Here is a 16,030-nt window from a genome sequence, read left to right as displayed (position 1 = left end):
GGCTCCTTGGTTATTGCAGGTTGGGAGAATACTCATCAGCAGGGATCAACATGACCCTCTGCAGACTGTGCACTGTGTCCCTGGGCACAGCTAGCTGTATATTTAAATTTCCAACTATGCTTTTGCAGTGTCCTGTCCTTCACTGGAAGCCCCTATGGATGGCAGAAAATTTGGTACCAAGTACTTGGTGGACCATGAAGTTCACTTCACCTGTGAACCTGGTTTTCAGCTCATTGGTTCCAGCACTCGAGTGTGTCAAGCAAATGGCAGCTGGACTGGAGAGGAACCTCAGTGCAAAGGTACTTTTGTCTGTTCATTCCTTTGGTTTGAGTGGATGAGCCTTTCCTCATGTCAACAAACAGGCCTGCATAGGCCTTGGGAAGGACATACAGATCATGTCACAGTTACATGAAATGTATTTTCTGTGCAAGAAAGACTAATTCATAACCTGAGTTCTCATTTCATCTATTGCCTCCCTTTGGCAAGCTTGTTATTGCCCCAGCTCCAACTTCTTGAATAATAAGTATGTGGGAGGGGTGGGACTCATTTTAAAAAAAACTAACTCATTAAGGATTTTACTGCTGAATATTATGCTTTTTAATTTAGCGGCAAACAGGACCTGCAAACCTGGTGCTTATCTCAGCGTCATTTTGTTCTTTGCATTGCAAATAAATGCCAAAGACAGGAGAAGCTGAGTATCTCTGCCTGTCTTCTTCTACCTGCAAAAACACCCAGCTGGTCATTTTCAGGCCTTATTGAAACTCTATGCTTGAATCTGGACTTGGAGGCTGACTGGAAAAAAAATTGTTCAGTGTCCGCTTACCTTTAGCTTGAAGCTATCTTGAATAATAATGGTTGGATACAGTGCATTGTAAACCATTTGTTCAGCTAGTTTTTAGATATGGACAACAGGATTCCATAGTCCATACAGTAAGCCTCTCATCTATCTGTTCCCTTTTTTCTGTGTCAGTTTCACTTATTGTGCTTAGGGCTAAAGATATGAGCACAAAACTAATTCCTTAATAGACAGTTTATTTCATAATAATAATTATTAGCTTCTGAAAAGAGGCTGGCACAGCACATCCATAATAATTCCCCTCGGATGCTTATTTGGAAAATTGCCTTTCTGTCAGTATGCGACTGATCCAAATTTGACAAACATGAAAATTATATATAATTACATCTATTAAAAATAATTTACTGGGCAGAAATATAGTTCATGATGGCCAACAGGCATTTGGCTTAATGCACCAGTACAAAATGTGTTGGGGGGGTTGTTGGGGTTTTGTTTTGTTTTGTTTTTTAAAAGGTTTGTTTTTTTCCCCCCCAGAACTGCAAAGCTGATCAAAACTGGTAGATGTCTGCAGCCCTCTCTGCATCCCTCTAGCCACAGAAAAAATGCAATAGAAATACCCCCCCAAAATTTTCATTTCACAACAAGAAAAAAAAAATCCTCCCTTAGCAAAAGGAAGACCCCCAAAAACAAAACAAAAACCAACAACCTAGGAGCTTTTACTCGGAGCTGTTTGCCTCTGCTCAGGGCCAGTAGCCCAAGGAGCTGTAGCACTGGAGTAATGGTTCAGAACCCGAGTTCTGTTCCTTGCTCTGCTTCTCCTGCCTTTGCACAAACTACATGATCTCTCCTGGGCTTCAGTCCTCCCTCTGTAAAATGTGGACATGCAACAAACATCCCTCTCAAATGAGTTTCTAATTCTCACTTACATTACTGTAACAGCTACAGATCAAGAGGGTTGACACCTCTTCCACTCTTTCACTGCTGTGCACAGGACTCTGGGCCAAATTCTAGTTTCATTTACAGTACTTCATAATTGGTATAACTGCACTCACTTCCTTGTGATGACTCTGAGTATAAGCCAGTGTTAGTGGGATTGGAGCCTGGCCTTATGCCTGTATTTACCATACTAGTCAGGGAGACCTTTGGTGTCTTGCAGTACATAGTTCATCCAGTGACCTGCCTTATTTCAAGCATACTGGATTGCAAGGAAGCTGGTTAGAGGGGAGGCACATTTATACCAGCCCAGCCTCTGGCACCAGGTCATTTGTTCAAAATTGTCCCTTCCACCCAGAATAAACATGTGTGACACTGCAGATCTAGGGCTCTTATCCAGATAGAGGGGGAGGAACATCTCTCTGCATGTAGAAGAGGCATGAGCTGTAAGAATACACGGAGCCAGGGTTCCCCCTCCCCTGCATCCAGTAAGCTGTTCTCCAGATCACCTGGATTCTCAGGGATAGGATTAAGGGGCCAAAGGGGAACTAGGACTCTCCCCGATTCATGTTTTCGCTACCAAGGATTCTGCTGTAGCTTTCTGCACTGAACTAGACTGCTGGCATTCTCCAAAAAGACACACAGCAACTGCAGGGGGCAGACAGCTTGATCCTATGACCGCCCCCCACCCCAAGTCCATAGCAAAGCTCCCATTGTGCTCAGTGAGCCAGGATCTGGCACCCATTCCTTCTCCCCATTCGTTCCAAATTCCCAGCAGGAAAAAGATGGGAGTCTATAGCTCAGGTCTGTGCAGTGGTAGTGAAAGCATTCATTTCTGAACTGGAGGAATTTTACCACCACCATTCCCCTTCCCCGCCCCCCATGTGATTTCATTAAATACAAATCTCTGCCATCTGCAGGCCAGTGCACTAGCAGACTGAAACCCCTTGAGCCTAAATTCTTGGCAGTGATCCACACCCTTTGCAGCATTCAACCACTACAAAATAGGCTGAAGATTAACCAGAGCACCTTGACAGGGTATCCCTCCAGTGGGAGAAGAAATCTCCAGTGGGTGTAGACTAGGAGTAGCTGGCTCCTGCATGCCGCATAGCATGCGGGACAATGCTGTGTACTGTGTCCATGTCAGTTCCCTCATTTTAGCAGCTCTTCTCTGGCCAAAGGCACCTTAGTGCCAGTCAGCAGTGGTTTTTGAGATTACAGCAAGTTGCAAGACTAATCTCAGGCTCTGGAGGGTCTTGGAATTGACCCCACACGTAGGGTCACAGGGGATGGAGGTAAGGAACCAGTAGCAAATCTGGGAGGGGTGAGCAGGGCTGTCACATGCTGCCCAGCCATAGGAGCAAGTCAGACGCAGCTCCTCACTCAGTGTACCTGGGAGGCAGGGGGATAAGTGGAATGGCAAGACATAGTTTAGGCTCATTTTAAAACTAAAGCAGTAAAAAAAATAAACCCCCACCCCCCAAAACACATACATACCACACACATGGTTTGGATATTTCCATCTGTATGGACATTGACCACATGGATTCAGTAGAGGCTAGAACTCAGGAGAACAATGTGTTATCTGGGGCTTTTTCCACTGTGTACAAGTCACTTCATTGCCTCATTCCTCAATTTCCGCAGAATGAATATAATACAGATTACCGGCTTTATAAAAAGAGATCCACAGATTACAACAACATCAGTATTCCTCTTGCTAGCTGCTGTTTTTAAGTCAGTACCCTCCTTAAACTTGCTTTTCTACCCCTAAAATAAGTTAGTCAGTCATCCCCAAGACTCAGAATTCCTGCAAAAGCTGCAAGGAAAAGTTTAGAAAGGGAGCATGGATGAGGGGGCAAATGCCTATGTAAGCATAAAATAAGTTACCCAGATAATAAAGCTGTCATCCAAGTGATGCTGTCTGGGTGGGAGGGCTCCAAAGATAGGAGTCTTTTTTGTTTTGTTTTTGTTTTTTTAAGAAAAAGTTTCCCCAATTATAAAATAATCATGCAAAATGATGCACATTAATAAGATCCAGTATAGATGAGCAACAACCATATCAGACACATACTTTTGCAAATACGCAAATCACAATCTGCATCCCCATCAATTAATTCTTGATGTTTGTGTTTCACTCATGGGGAAATACCCGTTCTCCTTGAGATGAGAGAAACCCTTCCTGCACTGTATGGAATTCTTTGATTTTTGTCATGAAGTAAATAAGAAATTTCATCCACATCACAAACTTCCCACAACTTGACCCAGTCAGCAAGGGGAGAGGTTCAGCAAAGGGGCTGGAGATCAACTCTAAGATGCTTTGGCAGAGCTAGGAGAGAGAGGGTTTGGGGACAAACCCTACCCCCTGCTAGTCTTGAATCTATTTAGTAGTTTTTCTTCTCCAGTGATCTGTAGGGAATCATTTACTTGGGCATTATTATACAGTTAGGCATGTTTAAGTTTGATACCCTTGGATACAAATCATGCAATTTATTCTGGATAAAGCCCACGTAGGAGTCTTTCTGAGCCTAAAAAAAAAAAATCTCACCCTCCTGCAAACATACAGTTCCTGTAGTTCACACACTGAGACTCAGTGAGTGGGGAGTTTCAGATACTACACAGTGAAAGTGCTGTTTGTTTAAGGGAATTCCATCACATTGTCCAAAATGCTAATGGGCCATTAAGCTACTAACACATACCCCCTGCATTGCTGTAATCACAGAACACTATAGCTTTCTATCAGGGCTTGCAAATGGAAGTCTCAGGAGATTATCTCAGCTATGTTAGCCAGGCTGACAGCCTGGAATCCCTGCAGAAAGAAAGTAGAATGAGCCATTGAATCCTCCCAGACTCATTACACACACACACACACACACACACACACACACACACAAGATAAAGGTTTCTTTATGAGGCTTTCCTTGACATGAGAATGCTTGGCAACCAACTTTGGCCAGGGAACCACTGCCTTGTTGAACACCTGTGCAGTGGCTCTATCTTGCATCTGCATCCAAAGATGTTATCACCTCCTGTCTCTTGGTCCTGGCCCCTTGCACACAACTGCTGTAGAAAGAAAGATATGGGGGTTAAGGCTCTTTGACTTCTTGTTCAGAAACTTCATGGTCCAGCAGTCCTTAAATATTCAGAATATGCTATTGGTGACCAAACAAGCCAAACTTTTAGCAGCTGCTAAGGATTTGTTATCCACATGGAATTCACAGCCTGTTTCTTCCCTGACATTCCTCTGAACTAATGACTTAAGAACACACTGAGCAGAGGTGAAACCACTGCTTAGGTAAATAGGAATTTGGAAGCATTCCGATCAGACACAGCAAGACAAGCCTTCTGGTAGTAGTTTGCTTCCATCAAATTTTTAAGCTGAATGAAGAGTCCTGTTTAAATGCTTTGTTAAAACAAAACAAAACAAAACACTAGAGAAGCTTCCCAGTCTCAGTCAATAATAGTCTGGTATCTCAATACATGGAGAGAAATAGTTAGCCATGTCAGTCAATAGTCTGGAGTCAGGCACTCTTAGTCTGCACTGACCCCCGACATGCATTCACCACAGGCAAGGACCAAAAATCCGGTTTCTCCCTGACTAGCCAAGTGCCCTAATCACAAGGAGGTAGAAGCTGTCTTGCTAAATCTCTGCCCCAATGACTATTTAAGTATCTAGGCAAAGTAGAAGAGCTTTGACAGGAAGGACTGATGAAGATCCCCCTCTCCCCCCAAAATAGCTTAGTGGTTAAGGTTATCCCTTGGAAAATGGGATCTTTGATTTCAAGTACAGCAAGGCAAAGGAAGGATTTGAACCTCTCCCAAGGGAGTGCTCAGACCACTGGGCACTTGGCTGAAGGGGGAAGGGGAGGTGATGTTCCTCCTCTGGTTGTGGATTGCACAAAAAGTCTGGTTTAGGAGTCAGGTTATCAGAACAGGCACGCAAGACAGGTAGGGCAACACCTGTTCTGTGAACCCCTTGATGCTTACACACATAATAGGCAAAGAGCTGCTTGCAGATTACAAAATGAAAAGGTATAACTATCACTAGAGAGGCCAAGTAGCAGATTGGTGGGTTTTGAGGGAACTTTACCAGGAAAATGTAGGGATCTAGAGTCTGTGTTATGATCTATAATTTTGGACTTGGGCCCATGAGGTTGCAGTTAGTCACCCAAGACTCCCAAATCTCCAAATTTTAAAAGCATGAAGTACCTGTTACTTTGCATTAATACTTCAAGAGGTCTTAAAAACCTAAGGTTAGGCCATTGTTTTTTTTCTAAATCCTGACCCAATTATTTGTTGGTGGTGACCTTTATTATATTTGGTGTATTGTTATTACAAGTTATGGGTTTGACCCTGAAGACATTTTAAGGCAAAGCTCCCCTGAGCTCTATAGAGGGGCTATAGGATCAAGCCTTGAGTTAATGAAATACGGTCCACAGAATCTCTACTAAAACATTTTTCTCTGCTCAGATGTCAGCAAATGCTCTAGTCACCCCTGCCAGAATGGTGGAACATGTATGGAAGGAGTAAGCCAGTACAAATGCATTTGTCCTCCAGACTGGACTGGAGCCAACTGCCAGCACCAGACACAAACAGGTATGTAATTTGCTTTGGCATGAAGGGGCATGAGAAGAAAGTAAGACAAGCAATGAAGCCACTAACCAATCTCAGGTATGTAGACTCCACCTCAGAATGATGATAACTGACTGACATTGCAATGGCACTTAAGATGCCAACAAATATGGCCTTTGTGTTGCCATAAGAAGGCAAAACAGACACCCATACCCATTGTTGGGCCACAGATGTCCAAACTCTGTGGCCATGATGAAAGTGGTATCAATTTGTGCTACTATTTAGTAGCAGAAGTCTATTTACTTTAGGGTGCAAGAAGACAGGCAACCCAGAGCTGCCCACACTTTCTAGCTGCCCCCCAACAGGTAATCCATGGGTTTAAGGGACCCAGTCCCACCTGGGAATTCCTAGGGTGCGCAGGTCCAGGCCCCTCAAGCTCTGGGAAAATACACCACCCATTGTTTCACAGCATCAATGAGCGTGACAATGGGCGATGTGCATTTCACCCAGTGAAGCAGATCAGCTGCACCAAGACATACCCTAGCACAGCTGATCCACTTCATTTGGCAATATTTATTTCTAGCCTTTGAGGCTCTGTTCTCACACTGTGCCAGATGCTGTACAAACATAACAAGAAGTCCCAAACGCCTTGTAGTCTAAGCAACTGTGCTTCATGAACCTTCAGACACCTGATAATGTCTAATCAGGAAGAAGAAATGCCATGAGGCTGGGGGAACCAGCCATGCAGTAGGATTCATGAATAATAAATATTGAAAGTTAACAGACTATGAATAAGTTACTGCCTGGATGAAGCACCCACAGGAATCTGCCTGCTTACTAGAGCCTTCCCAACCCCACTTCACCTCCTATCACTCACCTGCTGTAACTTCAGTGTTGTTTTTTGTTGTTGGGGAGGGGTCCCTGTGGGTCCATAGTCACATCATGGGCTGATCTGTCCATCCTAACCAGCCACACCTGGAGCCCTCTGGCCTCTCCTAGTACTTCCCCTTTGAAGGGGACATCCACATAGGATTCAGCACTTGTCAGGTTCTCAGCATCACCGTCTTGGCCCCTTTTTTTCTCCAAGGCCACACCCTCCATTTGAGCCCACTAGTCAAGGCCTCAGCCTCCCAGGTTCAGCCCTACCACAGCAGTAAGCCCCTTTTTAGAGTCCACTTTCACCTCAATCATCTCTGCCCCTCTGTCTCAGGGCTTCAGCTCTGGTGCTAACTGCAGGGAGGCTGCCCCGAAGCACCCCTGTCCATGGTCTGCTGCTCCCCTTACAGCCATAATCTAGTCCTCTGGTAGATTTAACCAAAACACAAATATCCACCCAACAGCTGCAAAACAAAAAAAACCTCCCAACTCTGCATTAATACTTCCCTGTAAGCTGGGAGTTCCCCTTGGCCTCTTCTTCACGGCAGGCTAAGATTGTTTAGGCGCTGGTCAGCCTGCCTCCTGCAACAGCTTTACACAAGAGCTCCTCACCCTGATGCCTTCAGGGCCAAACTAACTCTTTCCAGCTCAGGGACTGGGTTTCTATTTCTCAACCCAGCCCCTTTCCAGTCACCTGATTGGCCCTTTTGTTCCTCTTTCCCCAGGGCCAGGTGCAGTTAATTGCCTCATTAGCTGCTTGATCCCTGGTTCTTTTACGGATTCAAGCCCTCCTAGTAACATGGGCAGAGCTTCCCAGTTACACTGGGTATTATTTCTCTAAGTTATCAAGGGGGTACCCATTAATATCAAATCAACTAAACATATAAAAAGAAAATAAAGATTGGCTTGCAAATGATTATTTATTCAACAATGGGACTTGGTTTACAATGAACATTCTTCAGAACAAAGACTACTGCTATCTCCATGAGTGGCATTCCTTCAAAATGAACATACATACAATTTCATCTATGTTGAAATGAACATTGTTTCTGGGGATATATGTTAGGCTGGGCTTTGGGATTAAAAGTGATATATATGAATGCAACCTGTGACTCTTTTATACAGAACGTTGTGAGCTACACCTCTGTTATACTGACTAACCCATTATTCTGTTTCTTTTTTTTCTTTTTTTAGATATTAGGATAAAACAATACAATCCAGATCTGAGTTTCATTTAACTGATCATCCTGAAAGCCTTGTAATAAGCAAATGTTCCTAATGTGAGGATCAATACAAATTGTAATGCCCAGGTTAGAAATACATGAACAATAAACTGAAGTCACAGAAGTCTGCTAGGAAGATAGGGGTACCATTTTCAAAGGAGTCTTAGCAACCCAATGGAACCAATGGGCAGGGAGCCTGCTTCAATGCACCGGAAATCCAGCGCATCGTGGCAGACTCAATTAATCAAGTCTGCTGGAGCATGGAAATTGATGCTCTTGCTCTGGCAGCCTTTTGCGTCATGTATATCAGCATCGCTGTGCATCTCCATGCTGAAAAAATGGCAGCAGGGCACTTTGAAATAAAACACATTAATGAGCTTTATTTCAAAGTACCCTGCCGCCATTTTTTCATCATGGGGATATGCAGGGATGCTGATACACATGGCGCATAGGCACTTTTAATTAGCGCAGCTTGCTAATTAAAGCACCCAGTGCTGAGTCCCAAACCACATGTAAAAATGCCTAATGGTACCAATCCCTTTGAGGATCTGGGCCTTATGAGTTTAAGCCTCAGTGGCTATCACTGAGACAGAAACTCCTATGGGTCACATATTTAGAGGGATTTTGGTATCTATAGATTCAGGGAGGTGCCTACTGTACTAGATGCATTCTGTCATCTCTAGGCACTTTATATGTATAAAAATCTTGTCTGAAAAGCCCAGGTGACTTAGACACTTTAGAAAATGTTAACATAGGCCTTTAAACCAGTTGTCTTTAAGCCCTTTAAAGTTTTCTTTCATCTCTCTCAGCACCACCTTCATGGAGTGTTACAAATGACCCTGCTTTCAGTCGTAAGCCACGCTGTGCCAAAATTGACAGGACACAGCACTGTAGCTGTGAGGCAGGTTTCCACATGAGTGGCACAGCAGACAATAGCATTTGTCAAGGTAAGAGAAAAATCAAGATAACCTTACACAAGTCCCATTGCAAATATACCAACAATGCAGTTGGGCACCTAAGTCTCCAAAAGCTGAAATCCTGGATACTAACTCATTTACTGACAATTACTGTGCTTGGAAAGGTCTGTGTGTTGCCTGAGAAAGCATGCAACTGATCTGAACCTGTTTTTATTTATTATACTTTTGCAGAAGGACTGCAGCTTTTTTCTTTCTCACGCCAAGCTGTAAGCAGGTCAAGAATGTGACACAGCTTTGGTACTCTCCTGCAGATACTCTTAGGTTTGGGGGCTGGAGACAGGAACCCATGTTTCAACATACATGAAATTTTATGGGATCTTCCTACCCTTCAGCCATGGTTTTTAAAACTGTGAAGTAATTTAGATTGCCACAATTTTGGCAGGCCTGACCTGAGGCACGTTTAAGACTCATATTTTTCAGAGAATGGGATCTCAATATTTTATGAAATTCAAGAGCCTTTAAGGTGTCCCAAAAGCGGTACTAAAAGGGGAGGGTGCTCAAAATCATTCATCTCTTTACAGAGGTGTAGGTTGTAGCCATGTCGATCTAAGGACATAGGCAGACAAGGTTCTTTGGATAAATGTGATATATTTTATTAGATCAACTAGATAGTTGGAAAAATTGTTCTTGTAAAATCCTCAAAGGAAATTTACAAAACACCTTTCCTAGATCAGCCTGCAAACCTCACTTCATAAATCTAGTGGATACAAAAAATCATGAACTAAATATAGACATTGGATTTATAGCACATTATAAGCTGGCTGCCATCCAATAACCCAGGGGTGGGCAATTATTTCAGCTGGAGTGCCATTTAATGAGGTTTGGTGAGCTTTCGAGGGCCCCATGGGTAGGTAGCCCCATCCCTTGACAGTTGCCCCACCCCTAGTCTCCATCTTGGGACCAGAAGTCCCTCCCTTTGCCCCCCCCACCCCCAGAAATACTAATTTCAGGATCAGGAGGTGCCATCTTAGAACCAGAAAAAAAAATCATATACTAAAAGTCAAACATCTACCATAACATATTTTAATTTTATTACAAAAAATAGATTTGTCATGATTTGTGTTTGTGTACTGTATATATCAGTGATTGCATAATAACTGAAAAATAGTCTTAGTCTTGTAGATTGTGGGGGGGGCATGATAGGGTGTGTGTGCAAGGCTAGGTGTGGTGGAGTGTCTGATGGGGTGTGGGGGTATATATGGTGGAGTATGGGGGTATGCGCGTGAAGGGGGTTGGTGAGGGGGTGCAGCTGTGTGTAGGGGCAATAGAGTATGTTGGGGGTGTATATGTGGGAGTTGTGGGGGCAGGGCATGGATGTGTGGCATTTGTGGGGTGTGAGGAAGGGTGGAGAAGTGTGGGGACCCCCTCCTCCCTCATTGCACACAGCTCTATAGGCTGCAGCAAGCGGGGATACTTGGGGTGCTTGTGCCTGGCACAGGAGGGTGCCCGGTGGCATGCAGATTTGACCAGCACTGCACATCACAGCAAAGAGCACAGCCTCTACCAGGCCACCTCTTTTGCGGGGGTTCTCCACCGCGTATGAGTAGCTCCCGCACTTGCACATGACTGTAGGGAAGCTCCATGGACTGGAGCTGGCTGCCTTCAGCACTTTCTGCCACACAGGTCCCGGGACTCTGCCAGAAGAAGCCTTGGTCCCTGCTTCCCCGTGGAGTCCTGGGACCTGTGTGACAGGGAATGGTGAAGGCAGATAGCTCTAGCTTCCCTCCAGAGGTGTGCAAGTGTGGGGGCTGTGCCTATGTGGTGGGGACCCCCCACAATACAGGCAGCTGCACTCCTCACTGCAATATGCAGTGCCAGCTGGAGCGGCGTGCCACCGGGCACCAGCACCTGTGCTGGGCATGAGCACCCCAGGGACCCCTGCCTGCTGCTGATGCTGCCACCACCTGCAGGGCTGCACACTGTGAGGGGAGTAGGGGGGGAGTTCCCACACCTGCCCTGACACCAACACCCTGCCTACCTGAGTTCTGTGCTGCCGCCACCCCCCGGGTGTGGGCTCTGTGCTGCCACCAGCCCCAGCCCCATGCGCCCTGCCTCTGCCCAGCGGCAGCTCCTCCCTAGCCACACTGCTTCCCTACCTGCTGCCCAGGGCAGGCAGGATGCTGGGAAGCTGAGCAGGTCCCCTAGTGACTGCAGCAGCAGCAGATCCACCCAGAAGCTGCACGCTGACTGTGCTGGGCTCGTCCATCCATGAGGATGGGATTGAGGTTCAATAGGGTGTGCTGACGGGGAGGGGGGGTATACATGGGCACTTCGCTCCCACCCTCGTGGGCGGATTAGCTGGGTGGGGCACAATTTGTTGGTGGGTGCCATGGGCCCAATGAATGTGCCTGGTGGGCTGGATCTGGCCTGCAGGCCATATTTTGCCTGCCCCTGTGATAACCCCAGGTAACCTCTCTACATTTTACCAGCTGCATAATATCACCAGGTCAATGTTCCTCCCTTCCTGCCACCAGCTACCTGCCTCATATCTATTGTCTCCCATGGCCCCTGTTCCTCGCTGCCACACGCTTGCATTCTCACAGACCTGCGTTTTGCATATTGGCTTCTGTTCCATCCAGGAGAACACAAAACAGCAGACTCTCCCTATCCCTGAAAAAGGGTGTTTGTGCCCAAAAGCTTGCAAAGAACAATTTTTCCAGCTATTTATTTGGTCTAATAAAACATATAACATTTTCCCAAAGACTCTTGTCTCTTTATAGAATTTTGTGAAATCTAATCTATCTTTTGAGTTGAATTCACATGCAGCATAGCTGCTGCCTTTCTCTGGGTGTCTCCAAACACCGCTGACTTGCTGTTTTAGCAGGCATAAATATTCTCCTTGCTTCTTTTCACCCTGAATGTACTTTTTAATCTTATTTTCCTTTTCAGCATGCTCATGGATGGATCCAGGATCCCAGCCACACCCCCTTCAGCCAGCAGCATGGTGTAGTCCTGGTGAAGACAGTGCATAGTGCATGCGCCATACTGCTGAAGGTGGTGTGACTACACGCCCTCACTGGGATCTCAGGTTCCAGGGAGCTCTGAGCTCAGGACTGTGTCAGAACAGCACCTGTTTGGAGCTGTGAATGTATTGTGAGCTCTGTGATGGGGTGAGAACTGCTGCTTCTCCCCAGCCTTTTCCCATCCCCTCTGCCTTCCTCCCCTGCTGACTTCAACACCAGGAAGAAAAGCAGAGAGGAGATGAGTGGTGGCAGTGCTCAGTCCTTGCTTTAATGCAGCTCCAGTTTCCAGCAACTAAACATCACTGCTGCTGTTGCTCATCTCCTTTTCCCCCACTGCTGCTGAATTCAGCAGAGGGGAGGGAGGAAGAAGGGGAAGAGCAAACAACAGTAGCAATCACCCCCTAGGCTCCAGAGCTGCTTGAAAGCAGAGACTCCAGGCTGCACTGACCAGCCAGTGAGCTCAGAGCTTAGAGCACATATGGAGCCCTGGCAGAGGCTGCTGCTGCTGACATGCCAGTGAGCTCAGAGAGCGTTCTGTGCATGTGGCATACAGCCAAAGGGGGCAGGTTTCAACCACACTCCTCGCGACCTGCTGAAGCTGCCCCTGTGCATGCCTGATTCCTTCAGTTGCGGTCTCTGCCTTGCTCTGTACTCAACTCAATTTAATAAATTACAGAGCTTTGGGCCAGGTAAGTGCTATGTGGGAAACCTTCCAAAAAAACCCAGGTGATACTTCTGATGATTCAGTAGGTGACAATTTCCCTCAAAGTCAGCAATGTAATACTGTCCCACCATGTTGGTAACAGATGCTGCTACTGGAAGAGCTATTATTTAGACAGACCTAGAATCAAACTCTGAATAGCCATTAAAGAGCCTGTGGTATTTATTTTGAAGGAAGGGAGTAATAATTACAATACATCCTAAAATTGCTTTGCATCCAATATATTATATAAGCTATCACTTCAGTTTCAACTGGATAAGTCATGGAGGCCCAAACTTTGTGGTACACAGGGCTAACTAAGATCTTACCAGCAATCCAAAACATGCAGATACATTTGTACATACTTGTAAGATAAAAAAAATGAACTGTATAGCTTTAATAGATGCTTTAACTTGTATCTTTGTTTAGTAGACTTTGCTTGCTGTTAGATTCCATTAGCAAGAAAACCCTTCCAGAAGATTAGCTTTGTCCTGATATTGCATTTCTAAGTACAGGTAATATGTCCTTGCAGGCACTAGCAAACCTTTGAGTTGTAGTTCTTTCTTTTTGTGATAAGCCATTCTCTTCCCTGTATTGCCCTAATCCCTTGTGCTGCATTATTTGTGCCTCCCAGCCCAAAGGTGCCTGTGGTTCAGGAGTGAATGAAAGAATCCTGAGTTATGTAGTTTAAAATCTGTATTTCAAAGTGCCTTGTCCTCCATGAACAAATGGAACTAATAATTCCATGCACTATTACACCTAGCCAGAGGTAGTTAGCCATGTTGGTTATTATACCCAGATAATTTTTATACCATTATTATTAAGGCTGTGCAAAATGGCACCATTCCGTTTTGATTTGCTTTTCAACATTTCAGTGGAACAGTGCTTCATTTTGAATTTCATTTCGATTTGAAACTGTTCTTCTGTTCAGTTTTGTCAAAACAGTTTCACTGTTTCAATGCTGTTTCAATGTTTCACCCATAGGCTATAATGGGGAAGCTTGAAACAGCCTATAACTTTGTCATTTCTGGCCTGATTCAGATGAAACTTGCAGGAATGGTAGCCCCTCCTGAGGCCACAAAGCCTGCCAAGTTTCAAGGAGATAGGTGCAGGGGTTTGAGGGAAACTGAACCTCGAGCTGTGGACAAGAAAAACTTGTCCACATGGGTGACACTATGTTTGTGTTAAGGCGCAGCAGGATGAAAACTGCAGGGATGGTAGCCCCTGCTGAGGCCACAAAGCCTGCCAGCTGTCAAGGAGATAGGTGAAGGGGCTTCTGGGTTTTGGGACCCTGCACCTCTGGCTGCTGACAGGCAAAACTCATGACATGGGTGCTTGTGCAACTGTGTCTGTCTTGGGGCACAGGGGGGTGAAAACTGGAGGCCTGCTAGGCCCTGCTGTGGCCACGAAGCCTGCCAGCTGTCAAGGAGATAGGTGCAGGGAGAGTCTGGGTCCTGCATCTCTAGCTGCTGACAGGCAAAACTCGTGACATGGGTGGGTGGCATTGTGTGTGTGTTAAGGTTTGCCCTCACTCAACTGACCCCAAGGCAGGAAGCAGGGCAGTTCAAACAATTCTGCCTTTTATGCAGTTTTTTCATCCCTCCCTCAGAGTACTGGGATTGGAAGGGACCTCAGGAAAGGATGACAGTCACTGGCCAGCTACACAGTCAATAATGAGAGCACTCCTTCCTCCTCCTTCCCCCCTCCCTATCCTTACTTTAATTTCCGTTTCCCTTCAGGCAAGCCCAGCTTGAACTTTGAAACTCAAAACATTTTGAAAATTTCAAAACATTTCGACTCGCCTCATTCTGAAACTGTTTCAAAGCTCTCTGTTTCATTTAAATCTCACTGTTTCGAGCTTAAAACAAGTCAAAACAGCATCGAAATGAAACTGCCAGCAAAATTTCGCACAGCCCTAATTATTATATGCAGCTAATCCAGCCATGTTTGTAGGCAGCCCGAAGACCCCACAATTTGCAAAGCTGATCCTTTGCTTACAGGAAGACTGGTGCAATCTGCGTGCTCACTCCCCAGCCAAACCCAAAATCAGTTAGCACCAAAACATTTTTTCTCTGAAAATATTGCCTCATTGATGTTGTTTTGCTTCACTTTTGAATACCACTGGATGGCTTGGTCCAGAGAAAAGCTGCCAGCTTGCTGTTCTTGCCAGACACTCACATGAAGAACAAGACCGTGTCCAGCAAAAAATTCTTTGATGTGATGAATAGTTTGTCCAGAGCTAAGGATGGTGTGTTTTCTCTGCAGATGTGAATGAATGTGAGGTCTACAAGCTGGATGGAGCTCCACGCCTGTGTATGCATAACTGCATCAACATTCCTGGCTCTTACCGCTGCTCCTGCCCCAGTGGATACAACATACTTGGTGATGGGAAAAGCTGTGAAGGTGAGAGATGACTTCCTTATTACCTGGCACACAAACTTATGGCATCCTATAAGTATATGGCATTCATACAAGCTGACTCATTTACAGTAGGTACAGTGCAGCGTATGGGGGACGGTAAGCTCCTGTTGACTTCGGGTTTGGGAAAGGAGTTGTAGTTCTGCTTCTTGGCAAATTTTGGAAGTTCAACGTTTGGCTTTGTTCTCCTAACCCCAACATTCTGCATAGTCTGAAACCTGAAATGATCCTTACCCTACTGTACAGTAAGGAGCTGGAGAAACTGGACCACAGAGGGGCAGCAATTTTCTAGGTTCCCAGCTCCCCACTGGCTCCTTCAGGCAGAACACTAGGGAAGCAGTAGAAGAAGACAAGGCATATATAATAAATCTTGGGTATGCTGGCACATACGAGGGCAAAGAACTGAGTACATACCCTGATGTGGGGCTGCTTTAAGCAAGTACTCAAATAATCCATTAGTCCCTAAGGACAAGACACCTATTATCTATCCCAAGGGTTGGTCACAAATGGTCTATGGGTTGGATCTGGCCCATTGAACCACAGCTTTGCCTGTGCCCATGCCTGCATTAGGACCG

The 16,030-nt window shown here is 45.5% G+C and overlaps 1 protein-coding gene across 2 annotated transcripts in view; it reads left to right on the top strand.

Moving 5' to 3' along the window:
• Positions 1 to 16,030, top strand: part of FBLN7 (fibulin 7) — a 61,332-nt gene that overhangs the window by 29,897 nt on the left and 15,405 nt on the right. The window contains exons 3-6 of one of the 2 annotated variants that reach the window (XM_090053064.1): positions 129 to 299; positions 6,197 to 6,322; positions 9,207 to 9,344; positions 15,303 to 15,440. In XM_090053064.1, coding sequence (XP_089909190.1) covers positions 129 to 299; positions 6,197 to 6,322; positions 9,207 to 9,344; positions 15,303 to 15,440 — 573 coding nt within the window. The remainder of the gene's footprint in view (positions 1 to 128; positions 300 to 6,196; positions 6,323 to 9,206; positions 9,345 to 15,302; positions 15,441 to 16,030) is intronic. The other variant, XM_090053075.1, reaches the window with a different exon arrangement.

This window comes from Crocodylus siamensis, chromosome 1 (genome assembly GCF_052110815.1).
Source record: "Crocodylus siamensis isolate JL-2025a chromosome 1, ASM5211081v1, whole genome shotgun sequence".
Taxonomy (NCBI): domain Eukaryota; kingdom Metazoa; phylum Chordata; order Crocodylia; family Crocodylidae; genus Crocodylus; species Crocodylus siamensis.
The sequence above is the reverse complement of the archived record's forward strand: the minus strand, read 5'-3'. Positions and strand labels throughout refer to the sequence as shown.